At 35.2% G+C, this 16731-nt stretch overlaps 1 protein-coding gene and 1 long non-coding RNA gene across 4 annotated transcripts in view; both read left to right on the top strand.

The window, feature by feature from the left end:
• Positions 1–8009: 8009 nt before the first annotated feature.
• Positions 8010–16731, top strand: part of LOC111501902 (transducin-like enhancer protein 4) — a 361306-nt gene continuing 352584 nt past the window's right edge. For all 3 annotated transcript variants that reach the window (XM_074183014.1, XM_074183015.1, XM_074183013.1), the window contains exon 1: positions 8010–8289. In XM_074183014.1, the coding sequence (XP_074039115.1) occupies positions 8227–8289 (63 nt within the window). In that variant the 5' untranslated portion in view covers positions 8010–8226. The remainder of the gene's footprint in view (positions 8290–16731) is intronic.
• LOC141485716 (uncharacterized) lies at positions 11642–12071 on the top strand. Its single transcript, XR_012467374.1, has 2 exons — positions 11642–11777; positions 11867–12071. It is a non-coding gene; the product is annotated as an uncharacterized lncRNA (long non-coding RNA).

The following is a 16731-nucleotide window of genomic DNA, read 5'->3' as shown; positions in this document are numbered from 1 at the left end:
GTAGGATTGAAAAGAGAGTTAGTTTTTGTCAAAAAATCCGTTTCGACTATCTACATTATCAAACAAAAAATGATAGAAAGTTCCAAAGAAAGAAAAAAATTAACTTCAAAATAAATTCTTTGCAAAAAAGTGTAGATCATGTGAAGAAGTTTATTATATCAGAGACAAGTTGAAAAAAATGGACTTTTCGAAACTTATTTTACATCAGTATTGACTTACACGAAATATTTTTTTGTCATACGAACCTACCTTTAATTTAACTCAGTTAAGTTCTGTAGACAACGTACGATTTCGATGTATTTTATCTGGAACTGAATGAATTGAGTGATAGATTGATTAATTGATTGATATATTATTTAAACTGGCTTTCAGACACAGTAACCACGCAGTAACAATTTTGGTTTCTGTATATTATATTATATATATATATATATATATATATATATATATATATATATATATATATATATATATATATATATATATATATATATATATATATATATATATGTATATTATTATACTCAAAAACCGTTTTTGAGATTTCACTTCAATTTGGCTCATATTCATTAACTTCGACTGTGAAAAAAAAGATGTTCTAAAACATAAAACGGATATTTCCCAGCAGGAAAACTTTCTAGAACCACTCCTCTTTGTAGTTTGCATCTAATACAACCTCTTATCAGGTAATATCAGAGTAAATCACCAAATGCCAAGGTCATTCTGATATTATTTTAAGCGACATGGCGATCTTTTCTTTTCAAGAAATGTTAACATATCAAAAACAAACTACCTTTTTTTTTAATCAAATGCTGTGTGAGATCATTATTTAGGGCAGAATGGGATACAGGGATACAAAAAAATCAGTTAATAAATCAAATATAAGCCGATAATGTGCAAGAAAAAACGGATGACTTCAGCACAGAGAAAAATATGAAAAATATTTTCATTTTGAACAACTCAAGGACTTACTGGCCTAGAAACCACTTAGAAAAATCGATTCACGCAGTCGATCAAAATTGAAAAATATTGAATTACTTCTTCAGGAAATTTTAATGATTATGTAAAAAAATCTGTCCAAAATAATTTGCTTTATGAAGACTTCTTGCATGACCCTCTTATTTTATCTTATGTGTAATCCCAATAATATCATCGGATCAGTTGATGAGTTATGCCATTCATTGCTAAGTTGTTTTCTTATATCAATACTGATTCAATATCCTTTGAATTGTTGCGATCTAATAACATGTCACACTGCCCTCGTAATACAAACCTATAGCAACCGTAAACATTCGTTTGCATATTTACTTTGCGAAACAAATTGCAAGTATTTTTAAATTTCACATTCGGTTACATTTCTGTTTGATCGCGTATAATCTGGCTTTAACAGTTTTTTCATCGACACAGAACGGAAAACACATACAAAGTATATTTACTGTTACTTTGAATGAAACGATTAAAAACATTTTCATGTCCGAGTTTATTTATAAAGTAGAAATAAGCGATAGCAGATGTACTTTGAATTTTGCTAAAACGAGAGAAAACATTTGAGATACCCTCACAAAAAATCTAAAACTTCATCAACATGATACTAGAACCAAAAACCATTTTAATTTTTGATTAGCTAGATTCAAAGTAATGTCATGTGGACCGGAATACATTCGTCCAAAATAACCAGGTCATTTAATGGCCTTAAATAGTTTCTTTGCTTTCAAAAAATCATTAAAGACGTATTCATTTGAAAAATGTTATTATGCTTTGCAGGAATTCTTTGAAAAGTTCATATCCATTTTAGTTTTAGAGTAGATATGAGCCTGTCTTCCCCTTTTCTTTTTTAAATTTGTATTTTGTATTGACTGTTCCTACACAATTTTATTTTGTATAAAAGAAGTGAAAGCCATAAGTGTTTTTCCCAAAAATATATCCCATTCAATTTAAGTATGTAATTTGTCTTATTCGAGTTTTTGTTTTCACTAATAGGCTAACCGGTATATCCGCGAACTATAAAAACTCGTATAACGAAAGTTAATGAACGGCAATTATCTTTCTTGCGTTGCCGTGTCATTAAAATTGTATGCCTGGTTTTTTCCTCAACTCGCAAGCTGTCGACCATACCTCGGGTCTGTGCCTCAAAATTCCGTTGTGACTCGATGTTTTTACATCCTCCCTGTAGACGACATACATCCGAACAGCAAGACGCACTCAAATCCAATGTTGAACAAACACGCAATCCAAAAAAAGGCGTCGAAACAAATCCACATCGAGTCGATATTGTTCCATCCGGCTCGAATATGTAAAAAATGTGTTCCATTGTAATTCGTCTATAAAGTTCCAGCGCTCCGGACCTCTAATAACTGGTAGGTCGGTCGAGGCTTTTGTTCTGCTAGAACGAAACCCGCACCCCGACCCACTAGATTTTATCTTTGCTCATATACATTTTTTTGGTCGGCTCTTATTTTTGCTGGTTGCGTACAGGATCCAGCAAGCCATGTACTGGCACCTCACAGCAGTCAACGTGGACTCGACATCATCTGTCGCCGTGTTGCAAAGCAACGAACATGCAACGGCGCGCTGTGATTGGTCCGCGGAGCGCGGTCATTGGCCGGCAACGCGCTAAACTGCCGAGTTCGTTTAAAAAGGGCGGGGTATTCAAATACTACGCCGTGATAGGGCCACGAGTGCAATAATCGTCGTTTGATTGGCCGTTCCGTGTTTGCGTTGTGCTGGTCCACGTGGACTCGATACCAGCTTGGTATACTGGCAATCAGAGCGCCATATTTATAAGGGTGAAAGGGGTTGAAGTAAAATCCGGCGAGTGGAACAAGGACAGATTCCACCCCTGTTTCAGCTAAAATGAGATGCTTTCTGCCAGGCAGCCATTTTGAGGGTAGTTCTTGTTTTTTATTTTTTCCACTTTTTGTAGTGAACATGTTCGGATCATTTTAGGGGTGCGAGTTGGCGAATGTAAGAGCGCGGAGGAATTGCGGCCTAGCGAGTGACCGCCGCGACGTGGGGTGGGCGCTGGCGACGCTAATAGTAATCGCGGTTAGTCAATTAGGCTAATTAGGTCGAACCGCGCATTATTTTAAGAGAAATGATACGGTATTACTGCCACTATTTCTTATGAGGGTTGCTTGGAGTATGAAGAGAAAATGTTTCTCAACTAATTAGAATTGAACGGTATGGTTGATATTAGAAATTTTTCACTTTTCCTGCTTCTGGATAAATTTCAGTCATAAAGGTTTAGGTAAGGTTAGGTCCAAAGTGAGTGGGGCTATTCGATCCTCCACCGCAACCCGCAAGGGTTTATTGTGGCTCACACCTCATAAAGGTTTACTCAACTTGTCAATAACAATTTTTAATGAGTTTTGGTACTTATAAAGTAGTTGAACTTGAGCTACATTTCATATAAAAACTTTTTCAGGTTCTGCCTGATTAGTTGTTCATGAAAAATTAAATTTCATAGTATTTTCACTACATTTGAATTGGGTGGAATTTTAAGATGTAATGACGAGGTAAAATCTATCTATCAGTAAGACACGAAAAAAACTTACCTAGGTAAGTACTGAAGAAACGTTTATTTATTAAAGAAAATATCTATACTGCTTTATATTTCAGTAACTATATGAATTTATTCGAAGAGTGTTTTCGTTATATTATGGAAAAAAAACTGTCCTTCAGATTGGTGAATCGAACAGACACAATAGTCGATACTATGGCGATAATAACAAGTCGCGGTGAGAAAGAAACGGCAACACTGCCAGGGTCCTACGTTTCTGATTCTTGAACATTTCAAAACGTAATAAGCAAATATGCCTCACCGTTACTGGAAGTAAATCAAATTGCAGCTCTGAGGACTGTCACATTTTTTCATTACTCAAAAGATGAGGAAAAGAGAAAGAAATGGGCCTATGTGTCTCACTCATTTTCTCCAGTTGATTAGCGTTGAAAACATTCAAATTGTGCATCCATTCATGGATGTGCAGTGTTGTCAATTGTCTCAGCATACTAACTTGGTACATGGAGTTGGTGGTGATGCAGCAAATTCAAAAAATCAAAGCATGAGCTGGGATCTGGGAGATAATATTATTGAAACATTGTTTCTATAAATAAAGTACTCATTTGTCCTAAAAGAAGTGGCGATGAAGTCATTACTGTATATTCAATAATTATATTCAATAATGAATTCATGGTTACTTTTTGAACGAACTGTATATAATTCCAAGAGAGGAATAGGTCGAATGCCAATCGCTTGCTTGAAAACTTAAACTTTACGATGTCCGTCTCGAATAATTGTTATTCTTCTCATAAACTTTTCGTACCCGATCCCCGGTCGTTGGCTCATTAGCCGCATTTATTAATAAACCCATTCGAGAAGTAGCTAATTAGCCCCCACATCGGATGTATAATCAATTTCTACCGACGCGTCGACCAAAGTCGTCCTTCGCTCTCTTTTTACGAGGCCTACAGGGTGGTCCGCGTCAGGAGATTCCTCGAGATGTCCATCAAAACTGAACAGGATGTTTTATTCATACTTATAATGGTGCAGATCGGGTTACAACCCGAGGGAAGTTTGGGTTTTATTTATTTTCAGAAGAAGAAGTAAACCGAGTCACATCACGTACGAAATGACTGAAAAGTTTCGAAAACAATAATTCGTTTGCTTCTGTTGGATATCTTTATCCACGGTTGAAACAGCCAAAGCTTCTGAGTGAGTTTAGCTAAATTCTAGATTATGAATCCTTCAATACTTATTTCGATAACAATGAAAGCGTCATATCATCATGTTGTTTTGAGTGAAAAGCTTAGTAAATATGGAATATCAAATATCTTTTTGGAACTTACGAAAAACTATTTTCAAAATCGGGTTTTCATTGTGAAACAACGGAAAAATTTCAGATAAAATTCCAACTGGTTCAGGTATACCACAAAGATCGAATCTGGGTCCACTTCCGTTTATCATTTTCATCAATGATTTACCGTCAACTCTGAAATATTCAGATTGTCTTCCTTTTGCTGATGATTTGAAACTATTTAGATCAGTCCAAACAAACTGAGACTGTGTATATTTGCAAAAGCATATAAATAAACATATAAGATTGGAGTCTCAAGAACAGAATATATTTCAGTCTCAATAAATGTTCAGTCTTTTCAATAACTCGCATGAAGAACCCAGTCATATTTAGAGTTAAGAGATGGATAGTGTGGTTCTTGAAAGAAAATCCGAAACCAAAGATCTTAGGTTGAGATATAATGCACAATACTCATTTGTTAATCATATACGATATATTGAATTTTATTTATCCATGTGATCAAGCTGTAATGACTTGTTTGGATAATAATGATAATAAATAAATAAATAAATATCATTTGGCCGCAAAAAGGCATATAATTTCTTTGTTTCTCATTTATTCTTCATAAAAACACCAAACAATGTATAGGCATCGTAAATTGAAAGAAAAATTAAACCTATTCCAAAGTATTCTAACTAACGTATTCAAAAAACACTTTAGTGTGACATTTTCACTAAACAGTTTTACAAAAACACAACACTTGTTTTGCAATACAATGTTTTGAATACCTTGAATATTATATTTCAGAACAATGTTGTTCTGAATCAATATAACACCTAATCCCAAATGAATTTTCCAAATCATTTTTTGGACAGTTATTCTTATGTTATTACTTATTATTACTAAAGTAATGTAGATATATTCTATATGTTCTTGAAGTACATTCTCCAATAAGTGTTTTTTTTCGAAAAGTTTATCGATTCGAAACAAAACGAAGCTCATTTATTTTCAATTGAATCCTTTGAGAATTTTATCTCAAATATTTCATCAATCAGTAAACAGGTTACAAATCATCCAGTTATACTTCTTTTATTTAGATAACTTGAAATTGTGTTCCACACTTTATCTTTATTATAGAGATAAATGTCAACAGCTGAACTCACTTGAAAAAAGTCGTTTGTTTTGTTTGGAAAATTTGTAGCGAAAGCTAAAACATTAGTTATAGCCTCAGTGTAGATCCAGGAATACAACGAGTAATACTTTTTTAAGAAAACTAGTAAAATAAATGTAATGAGCCATAGTTATGATTGAACTTGTGCCTCTCTTTCATTCTTTTGTGAAAAATTCTCCCTGTTTGGCAAATATAAAGTTTGTAACAGCAACACATGTTAACTCAGATAATACCTACGTTATCCGATTCTGGAGTTTTGTTTTTGTGGTTTTTAATTTGCTTAAAATATAATTTCCCTGAATTAAAAAAAAAAACAAGCGATGTTATTGAAGGGTTTGCCAAAGAAGGCTGATGTCTGATACTCACTTTCATTTTAATCTTTAGATAGACATGGTTCGTACCATACCACTATTTGCAAAGTTGAATGTATAACTGTTACTTGCATGTATATTTTTAATTGCGTAATCTACGTTAAATCAAATTGCTCCAAGTTTCAGAACAGAGATAATACATGTCTTCTTTCGGGCTTTACCCTGAGAAAAAAACTATAACATTTTAATTCCTAGTCATAAGTTAGCCAAGGTGACTAATGGACCTCATATCATGTCAATAAAACTGTACAACAAGCTCCCAATATCCATTAAAAAATAACTAGTGTAAAGCTCTTTAAACAAAAAGTTCGGAAACTATTATGTGAAATCTTTTCAGTCTGATTTGGAATTTTAAATTTAAATTTTTGTATACCTTTTATGGTCTAAATGTTATATAATATGTCTTATAATTATGTTGTTTTATGATTGTGACCTCATTGTAATTGTACTGAGTTATGTGACTTTTTTCATGCCTTCCCTAGGTCTACGGAAATAAAGATTTTTTGATTTTGATATGTTGTGCTAAAGTCCTGTTCTTTTTATTGATTAATTGGTATCTATTAGTTTATGAAAATTTCGGTTTGAATTACAGGAGCATTCACAAATGGAGCCGTTACAAATTTCACCGCAAGTGTAATTGAAAAATCAGTCACTTGGTTAGTAGTTTTTATATTTCAAATTATAATTGGCACTATTTGAGAGTTAGTTGCTGTATGTTGAAGCACGTGTAGTGCTTTTGTAAACTATTGTAATTTTATCAACAAATTACTTGAGGTGTTTAAAAAACTGTTTAAAATTTGTTTTTTCCGGTGATCAGCTGACGCCCCCATACGAACGACAACTCTCAGAAGTTGAGAAACTTGTGGGAGCTAAGGACTAACGAGATCTTACCTTTCAACGCATGATTTCTAACCTACAATCATTTGATAAAATCCCGAGTACCCAGTAGTAGTGTCTTGAATTCCTATATTAGAAAATTTTTGTTTAGAGCAAACTTTTGAGAATTATATTAGATTAATTTTGAGCGATTGACCTTGTATTACCTACGGAATATTTATTTCAGGTTTTTTTTCAGAAAAAATCGGTAAAATCTGCCTAGCCCTTAACTTTTTGATGATTTTTGTATATTTAAGGAAATAATTATATCTATTTCAAATATATAAATAGTTATTACGAACACGCAAATATTTATTATAATTACGAACACAACTTTGGCAACTAAATTGTAGTGTTCTTTGAACGAAGAATCATTTTTATTTTTATTAGTTGTGTTTTTCATTTTTCCAGTATTTCTAATGACTCTCCAAACGCATCGCCCTGTAGAATGAAACGGATTAAAAAAAATTAATTGACAAGATAGCTATTTCGCACAATATTACAGTCCTACCTACTCTACCTAAATAACAATCCTTGATTCCCATCATCCCCTTAAAAGTGTACTAAAAAAATTCCACCCTTTCCGCTAAACTCCCGTTTAGCCCCTTGACCCAATTACCCGCGAAAATACAATGCAATCGCAAACGCATCAAACTGCTAACCCCAGCAGGTCCACCCTGTACGACTGCCGGTATTTTCAGGGGTTGTAGGCTTTTTGTAAAGGAGTGTGGGGTGGTGTGTGTGTTAGCGGTTAAGGGGACAGCGGAGCGGGGGCAGACGCTGTGGAGGGGGGACCGATTCAGTCAGTCTCTACCGTACAGCGTTGCAGTGAGGACGTACGAATTGTTTTACTGTGAATTTAAACGAGAATTTGCACGTTTCGTGTGTTTTTCGTGTGTTCGGTTATCATTTGGTGTGTGTTTGTGATTCTTCGGGATACAGTGGATTAGGTGTCAGGTGCCTTTGATTGGATTATACGCGTTTTTTTCGGATGCCATGAAGTGCTGATCTCAAGATGTACCCAAGCGCAGGCATGAATGCAGCAGCAGCTGCTGCAGTTGCAGCAGCCCGTCATCCGGTAAGTTTGATGTGTCTTTTAGAAAAAAAAACGTCTTGAAAATCGGCCAGCAAATTTCTAGGTCAATTCGTTTTACGGGCTAATTAACGGGAGTTTTGCGATTGTTTTCAGCGACTGGCTCCCTGGCTTGTTTTTATCGAATCTGCTGACGCGTCACGTTGAAAAAACAACAGAGGAATGCGTTGAAAAATCCCAGATTCTGTTCCCGCTGTCTTTTATCCGACGGCTACCATTTTCTGGTCACAATTTTAGGAATTATATTTTGTTCAATCATTCGTCCACTTTCGAGGCAGATGTTTCATTTCGATATTTTCATTTCGGTCCCTAGAACTAACTAATACTCAGTAAAATAGTTCTGAATCTTTGTAACTGACTGGGAATGCTTCCGACGGAACAACACCAGCGAGATTTTCTTATTTGCTCAGGAAATTTCTAATATTGCAACAATTTCAGATAACGGCTTGCTAAAATTTTCAGAAATGTTTTCAATTTTATCTGCTGATCACTAATAAGACGTCAAAATTTCGGATATACGGCCATTCAAAAGTGTTATAAAATCGAGTAATTCATCAACTAATTTTCGGTAACTAAAACTCGTACCTAACACTTTTTTTCTATCGCTGTGGACATTCATTTTGCTACTTCCGTTTTTATTCATACAAAACATTTCCTCAAAATTGTAGTCTACATTATAATTGTTTTTGGGTTATGTGTTTCGTTTACTATGTATTTATTGAACACTAGTAGATGTTTTGAACTGATCTTTTGATTTTACTCCCAAAAGTCAACCTTGAACTGCATAAAATGGTACCTACATAACCTATTTCGGTAAAAATTCGTTTTGAGGGCACCCGGCGATTTTGAAAAAAATTTTGAGTGTACTTACATATTTTGATGCGTAAATAACGAATCCGAAAGAATAAAGCGGCGCTATCCCTCATTTAAAAAGTTGCGGCCCTTCAAAGTTCAGAAAGGGCAACTTTTCAGCCTCCTTTTTCACAGGATAAACTATTTAAAAACACATGCATTTATTCACTAGGTCACCTTATTCCTCCTTACTTGATACTTTTCACTTCAATAATCAACATGTTTCCAGTAAAATGTTAAAAAATGTACGGAACTGTTTTTGGTTATATATCTCTGTATTTTACGTTTTTAAGGTTAATGGCATAGTTGGTACGACTGATGCTGCATTCATTTTTAAATAAGTTTTTTATAAGGAAAATGTTGATTGTTGAATTGAAAAGTATCAATTAAGGAGGAATAAGGTGTAAAGGTGACCTAGTGAATAAATGCTTGTGTTTTTAAATAGTTTATATTGTGAAAAAGAGGGCTGAAAAGTTGCCCTTTTCTGAACTTTGAAGGGCCGTAACTTTGTAAATAAGAGAGAGCGCCGCGTTTTTTTTTCGGATTCGTAATCTACGCATCAACATACGTAAGTACACTCAAAAAATTTTTCAAAATCGTGGGATGCCCTCAAAACGAATATTTACCCCTATTTCACTTGGCTTCCGACGGGACACCACAATCGTTCGATTTTTGTAGTTGCTTATCAGAATGTCTAATACTGAAACTTTATTTTAAAATGAGTTGTCCTAAAATGTATACTTATATATACTTACCTACCTATAACTCTGCCAAAATAAGATAAAATTACAAAAAGTTGGTCTTTTGAGTTGATAACGTATTTACCGTGTCAAGAAAGAATGTTAGGTTATGTAGGTTGTATTTGAAGAGCTGAAATCCTTCTCAAGTGCTTCATTTAATTTGAAAGGAAGTTCGCTGGTACCATAAGAACTGCCTAATTAGGATTTTATGCTATTTCTTTCACTTGTTCTTTAAAAAAATATGTATTTCATTTTGATATATACTGGGTCTTAAAACAATGATTTGCCAACATCATGACCTCTCGAAAAAGGTGATTTTTACTTGAGGATAACTTTTAGAAACTTCTAGATGTCCCTAGTTAACTTGCTTCAAGTTGAAGTTCCCTGGGTCGGTTTTGTAGACTTAGTAATGCATTTATCTTTGTATTGGGATTGTCAGGGTTATCTCAATATGCAATAAAAATGTAATTTTTCGCAGTCTTTACATGGAAGATATTTGAGATTATATTTGGGGGTGTTTATTAACGCAATAGAACCCAAACTCGGAACCCAAAACAACACATTTTCAGAATGTTTGCCTCTGCGTTTGTGGGTGCTAATCTCGAAAACGGCTTAACCGATTTAGGTCTGGTTTTCACTTATATTGTTGTACTTAATTTCACTTAATTATTGTGTTTCATTTACTTACTTCAGTCGGTTCAAAAATGAAAAAAGTTATGCCTATTTGAAGAATCACATAAATGATTGTCTTATAAATCAAAGATAAAATGTCTTATAGAAACATGAGAACTTTCAGCTGAAAATTTGGGTTCACGCGAATGAAATTAAGCTTCAACTAGTTATTGACAATTATCTCAGATTTGGTAGGTTAGTTTATGCCGATGATGATCAACCCACGGGGACTCATATTCAGATTTTCAGGTGTTAGGCATCACACGTTGAAAGGTTCGACCTCGTTAGTCCTTAGCTCGCATAAGTTTCGACTTCTGACGGTTGTCGTTCGTAGCGGTGCGACAGCTGGTTAACGGAAAAACAGATTTCAAACCGATTCTAGAGGAATTTTGCATTTGTTGTCTTCATGATAAATACTTAATCTTCAACACTCATTTGAGTGGTCTCGAGAATGATCCTTAATATTATTTACTTACTTAATGATTGTTTCTCTCTCTCTCTCTCTCTCTATTTTGGATGGTCGTTGCTTCCTATCTTCAGGCGCATATGACCAATGCTCCTCCTGTTACGTAACTGGCTGTTACATAACAAAAGCTTCGTCGGGGGACAAAGACTATCTTGCAACTTGCAAGCCTGTGCCCGGAATGGTGTGCTCTTCGTGTTTTTGACTAACTCGGCTGGACTGCTTTGGAATGTCTGGATAAAGCGGTACACGTAGCGTCTACTGGAGTGTCGAACGTTGTCTTGTGTGCTGGAAACTGGGGGATAAAAAGACAGATAGTACGTACATTGGGGTGGAGGGATGGGAAAAAGGAGAGAAATAAAAAGGAGGTGAAAGAAAGGGAACCATCCCTCCCTCCCCTGTTAACTTATAGTGTGATATGATTATATGTCATAAAATATACCAGAGTTTTGATAATACCGAAGTGTAAAGAGCCAAGTACTGTTGATATATTCAAGGGAGCCGGAATGCCTTTTTTGACAAGTTGTTGGTAAATGTCATATCCAGGGATACTGTTAATTGGGCATTCTAGGAATATGTGTTCCAATGTGTCTAGTTGTCCACACTCGCAATGTGGACTTGATGAGACGCCAATACGAAATAAGTGAGACTTAGTCCAACAGTGTCCGGTTTTCATACGGATGAGGCTAGAAACATGTCTTCTGTCCATAGCTGGAATTGTCAGATACCAAGGCCGTTTGGGGAAGGTAGGGTGGATTCTACAATATGTCTTACCTTTATTCTGTATCTCTTGTTGCCATTTAGTATAAAAGTGTTGATTGATGTTGTTTTTCAGGAATGGTAAGTAATTATGTTTATCTACTGGAATATTCAATGGAACACTGAGGATCGTGCCAACTTTTGCCAACTTATCCGCCTGCTCATTACCATCAATATGCGAATGTCCTGGAATCCATGTAAATTTGAAAGTATAATGTGGAGTTGTAGTAGTGATAATGTGTTTAATGCTCAATGTAATAAAGTCTATATTCGTCTGAAAATTCGCGTTCTTCAATCGTTCCAGTGCACTTGCAGAATCGGTGAAAAGAAAGTTATGTCGCTGGCCCTTTTCCATGCAGATCTTCATACCTTTATACAAGGCAATCATCTCCGCGTCACAGATGTTTAGGTGATCATGTAGTCGTGCTGAAAATTTATAGTCTAGTTGTGGAATATAAATGCCTATACCAACCTTTGTTAGTTTTTGATGCATCCGTATATACGAAAATGTAATCATTACGATATTGTTCAGAGAAATGTAAAAAGTTCTTGTAACAATTAGGATCTTGTTTTGTGATTTTGGCATCTATAATATCTACATGCTGTAAATATGTTGCCAAATTGAAACTGTAATTTGGTATGACTGCGTTTGCATACATATTTTTTGTGATCAATTTACTATAATGGAAGGCCTCGACCAAATATGGAAGTTGTTTATTTTTCCAGTAACTATATTGCTGGTGGTATATGATGTCAATAATTTCCAAGATCTCAAGTAAAGGTGGCCTGAAATCCATTCTTTTCATGATATATTTATGGGCAAGCCACTGTCTGCGATGGTCTAAATCTGTCAAACCTGCTTCCGCCAGTATAGCATTGCGAGGCGTGGATTTCATGCATCCCAGAATAATTCTAAGTCCTGATATATAGACTGTATCTAATTTGTCCAGGTTCTTTTTGGTACAAGGTCTATATAAGAATGCGCCATAGTCTAAGTGCGCACGCACAAGTCCATTGAACGCCAGCAACATAGTTCTCGGGTCTGCGCCCCACCATACTTTGCAAAAAGTTTTTATAATATTGATACCTTTATTTGCTTTAGAAATAACATGATCAATAGTTCTGTCCCAATTCAGATTAGTGGAAAAGAAAGTTCCTAAGTATTTAATCTCTTTCTTGGCCTGCAGGGTATGATTGTCTATCCGAATGTTCAAAGGTCGAACGGAAGCTCTACCTTTGTGAAAGAACATGCATTCACATTTACCTAAACTCAGCTGAAGGTCATGTTTGGACATCCACATATTAATGGTGGAAAGTGAACTATTTATGGTGTTCTCCAATGTTTGGAGAGAGTCTCCCTTGATTAGCAGTAGTAAGTCATCGGCATATGCCAGCAAACGGCATGGGGACGGTATGACATCGAACAACGAAAGTAAGTAAATATTAAACAGAAGAGGACTAAGCGGGGAACCTTGTGTGAGTCCCTTCGAGGTTAAACCAGGTCCGTAGACAGTACCATGTCGATCTATTAAGTAATTATGTCGGTTATCTAATATTCGGAATATGAGGTTTGCCATCTCTGATGCTACTCCATATTTTATAAGATATTTATATAAAGTGAATATGTTGACATTATCATAGGCCCCCTTGATATCTAAAAACACCGCAATGACGTTTTGATTTAAGCTAAAAGCTAATTGTACATAAGAGGTTAAAAAGGCAGTGCAATCCATCGTACCTAAACCTTTGCGAAACCCTGTTTGGTATCTGGAAAGAAGTTGGTTATGTTCAAAAAACCACTCTAAACGTGTTTTGATTATTTTTTCTAGTAGTTTCAATCCGCAGGAAGCCATAGCCAATAGGCGGTATGTATTTGTAGCTGTGTGAATAGAGGCTTTTTTAATGCCAATCAATAAAAATTCTTTCCATGAACACGGTATTGTGTCACCCTGTAGGAACCCATTATAGAATTGTAGTAGTGCAAGTTTCAATTTCAAGGGTAAGTGTAGAAACATAGCATATGGGATGCCATCTCTCCCTGGAGCAGTTACTTTCTTGAATTTCAGGGCCAGTTCCAGTTCTACTAGCGAAAATGGCTGAGTGTGTGTGGTATTAGGTTGAAGTCGGAAGTCTGGTTCCACATTACAAATGGATATTTGATCTAATAGTGTAATTGCTGTTTGTGAATCTGGCGCATCGTTGGAGTTGTATTTTTTAAGTTTTTTGTCGGAATAGCTTCGGATTATGTTCCATACGTAAGAGATGTTAGAGTCTCGATTTAGGGAAGCACAAAATATTTGAAAACTTTTTTTCTTTTTCTTTCTCAAGAATCGTTTTGTTACCGCTATTGTTTTTTTTGCTTCTATATAATTCGTAATCGTTGGGAATAGTTGAAAGTGTTTGATAGCTTGTTTCTTTTTTGTGTTGGCTTGAGTGCATTCACTGTCCCACCAGGGACATCTCGGTCCCTTTAAAGATTTTTGGTGATAGGTAGGTATTGTTGTATCCGCTACATAGTTCATTAAATTAGTTAAAGAATCATATGAATCCAATGTTTGTAGGTCTGCTAGAATATCTAGCTGTTGTGTGTATGTGTTCCAATCCGCTTTCGCAAAGACCCTAACTTTTCTCGTATTATTAATACATATTTGTTCCTCTGTGTTATTATAGCTGCATAGGGTAGGGTAGTGATCGCTATTACCACATTCCTCCATTACTTCCCAAGAACATTTTGGTGCCATTGCACCAGACACCATACATAAATCCACTGGACTTGGATTTTCCAGAGGGCTTGCAAATCTAGTACCTTTACCCGTGTTTAATACTACCAATTCGTCACCGGCCAATAATACACTCAATACATTGCCATTAAAATTACTCGAGGCACTTCCCCATAAGGGATGGTGTGCGTTGAAATCCCCCATCCAAATTATTTTCCCTCGCAAATGATGTAGTAATCTAGTAGCTTGGTCTATTGAAAGATGATTATTGGGGGGGTTATAAGAATTTACTATATTTATGTTATTAACATTGACTATTAAGGTTTGGCATTTATTATCATTCAATTCTTGTATGTCCACAATGGAGTAATGGCAGTCTTTGCGAACGAGGGTGGCAATACCCCCATATCCATCCTCCCTATCAATTCGTATAGTATTATAATTTTTTAAATTTAAAGTGTAATCTTTTTTTAACCACGTTTCATTCAATAGGATCACATGTGGCATGTGCTCCTGAAGTAAAAGTGTCAAGTAATGAAAGTTGGCCTTCACGCTACGTATATTCCATTGAATGATTTTCAAGGATGTAGAATCCACCCTATTCCCGAACAGTGCTAGTAAAAGTCTGTGGAATCGAAATCTTTATATAGTCTAGCCTTATCGTATGCGGTTATGACATCAATTATTTTTGTCTTGGTGGTTGCAGGTAATTTGGAAAAATTTGCATAAAAATTTTTAACTATATTTCTATCGTGCTCGTCAGACGTTAGTAATGGTAAACTGTTGTTGAATTGGGATTGATTTATACGCTGTTTATTGGAACCTACTGTTGTTTTTTTAATTGCCCCCGTACTTACTGTGGTTTGTGAAGTTGTTTGTAAAGCTATACCATTTGGGGGTTGTGGAATTCTACCATCTGGATACAGCAAAATTTCGTTCAATGCATCCCTGTCATAGCCTATTCTATGTTCTCTATTACTATGTTTGTCCCCTCCTACGCTTTGTGCATATGATCTTTTGAATCTTTGATTGTTTGCCATATAAGTTTCTTTGCGTTGCTCTACTGAAATATCATTATTATTGAATGTATATCTATTTTGCAATATTGGATAATCGTTAGCTTGTGGATTATAAGAAGTTGGTTCTTTTGGAAAGTGTTTGACAGCTTCATAAAAAGAAATATTTTCAAAAGTCATTTTCTCCCTAATTTTTTTTTGACGTTCAAATTCCTTGCAAATTCTATTGTTGGATTTATGTTCAGTACTTCCACAAAAAAGGCATTTTATGTTATTACAAGTTTTATATGTCTCTTCATCTATGTGACTTTGAGTACAAGAAAAACATTTTTGTTTACCTTTGCAATATTTTTTAATGTGTCCATAAAGGAGACAATTAAAACATTGAATCACTGGAGGTATATAAGGAGTTGTTATGTAAGTTAAAAAGCAAATGTCAACATACCTAGGAATGATAGTTCCCTCAAAAGTAATTAAAATCGTCGATGCAGGTACATATTGAATCTTTCCATCTGTTACTATGCGTCTGTTCATTCTTTTGACACTTTTAATTTTATAAGGGCTTTTAATCATCATTTTCAGTTCCTCTTCTGAGTAGTATGTAGTTATGTTTTTTACAATCGCTTTGCAGGTTACATTACTATTAGGAATGTATAATTTATAGCCTAAAGTTTTCAATTTTTCGTTCAAGACTAGAGAATTGGCACTTTCACGATTATAAAATTCTACTCCTATATTATGTCTACCTTTGATTTTGAACTTACTTACATTTTCCAATTTAAGATCACAAACTTCCTTAGCAATTTTAAGATGTGGATATCGTCCAAGACTGGCTCTAGATTCCTTATTAGTTTCTACAATAACTGTGAAGGGACCCGTTGCACCCTCACCATATAAATTTATCTGATTTTCTTGACCTGATTCCATTTCACTTATCACCGGTTGCGAAGAAGCACCTGTAGGATTGTCTTCTATTTCAATATCATGTGTTTGTGTAAAATTGACTAATTCATTGCTTTCAGAGTTGAAGGTTCTTGATAGCGACTGGCGATCTGCCTGACTCATTATTTTCCATACCTCTTCATCAACACTATCCCTGTTATGGCTTCCTTCATTATCAATATGAATTCGTTTTATGGGGGAAGATGACTCTTCCCCCTCTCCCCCTAACATGTCTACAGCACTTCAGCACCTTTCTCCTTTTT

This window comes from Leptinotarsa decemlineata, unplaced genomic scaffold (genome assembly GCF_025532065.1).
Source record: "Leptinotarsa decemlineata unplaced genomic scaffold, Ldec_3_MD MMD2_tig00026330_RagTag_RagTag, whole genome shotgun sequence".
NCBI lineage: Eukaryota > Metazoa > Arthropoda > Insecta > Coleoptera > Chrysomelidae > Leptinotarsa > Leptinotarsa decemlineata.
Note: the sequence above shows the minus strand (reverse complement) of the source record. Positions and strands in the feature narration are given on the sequence as shown.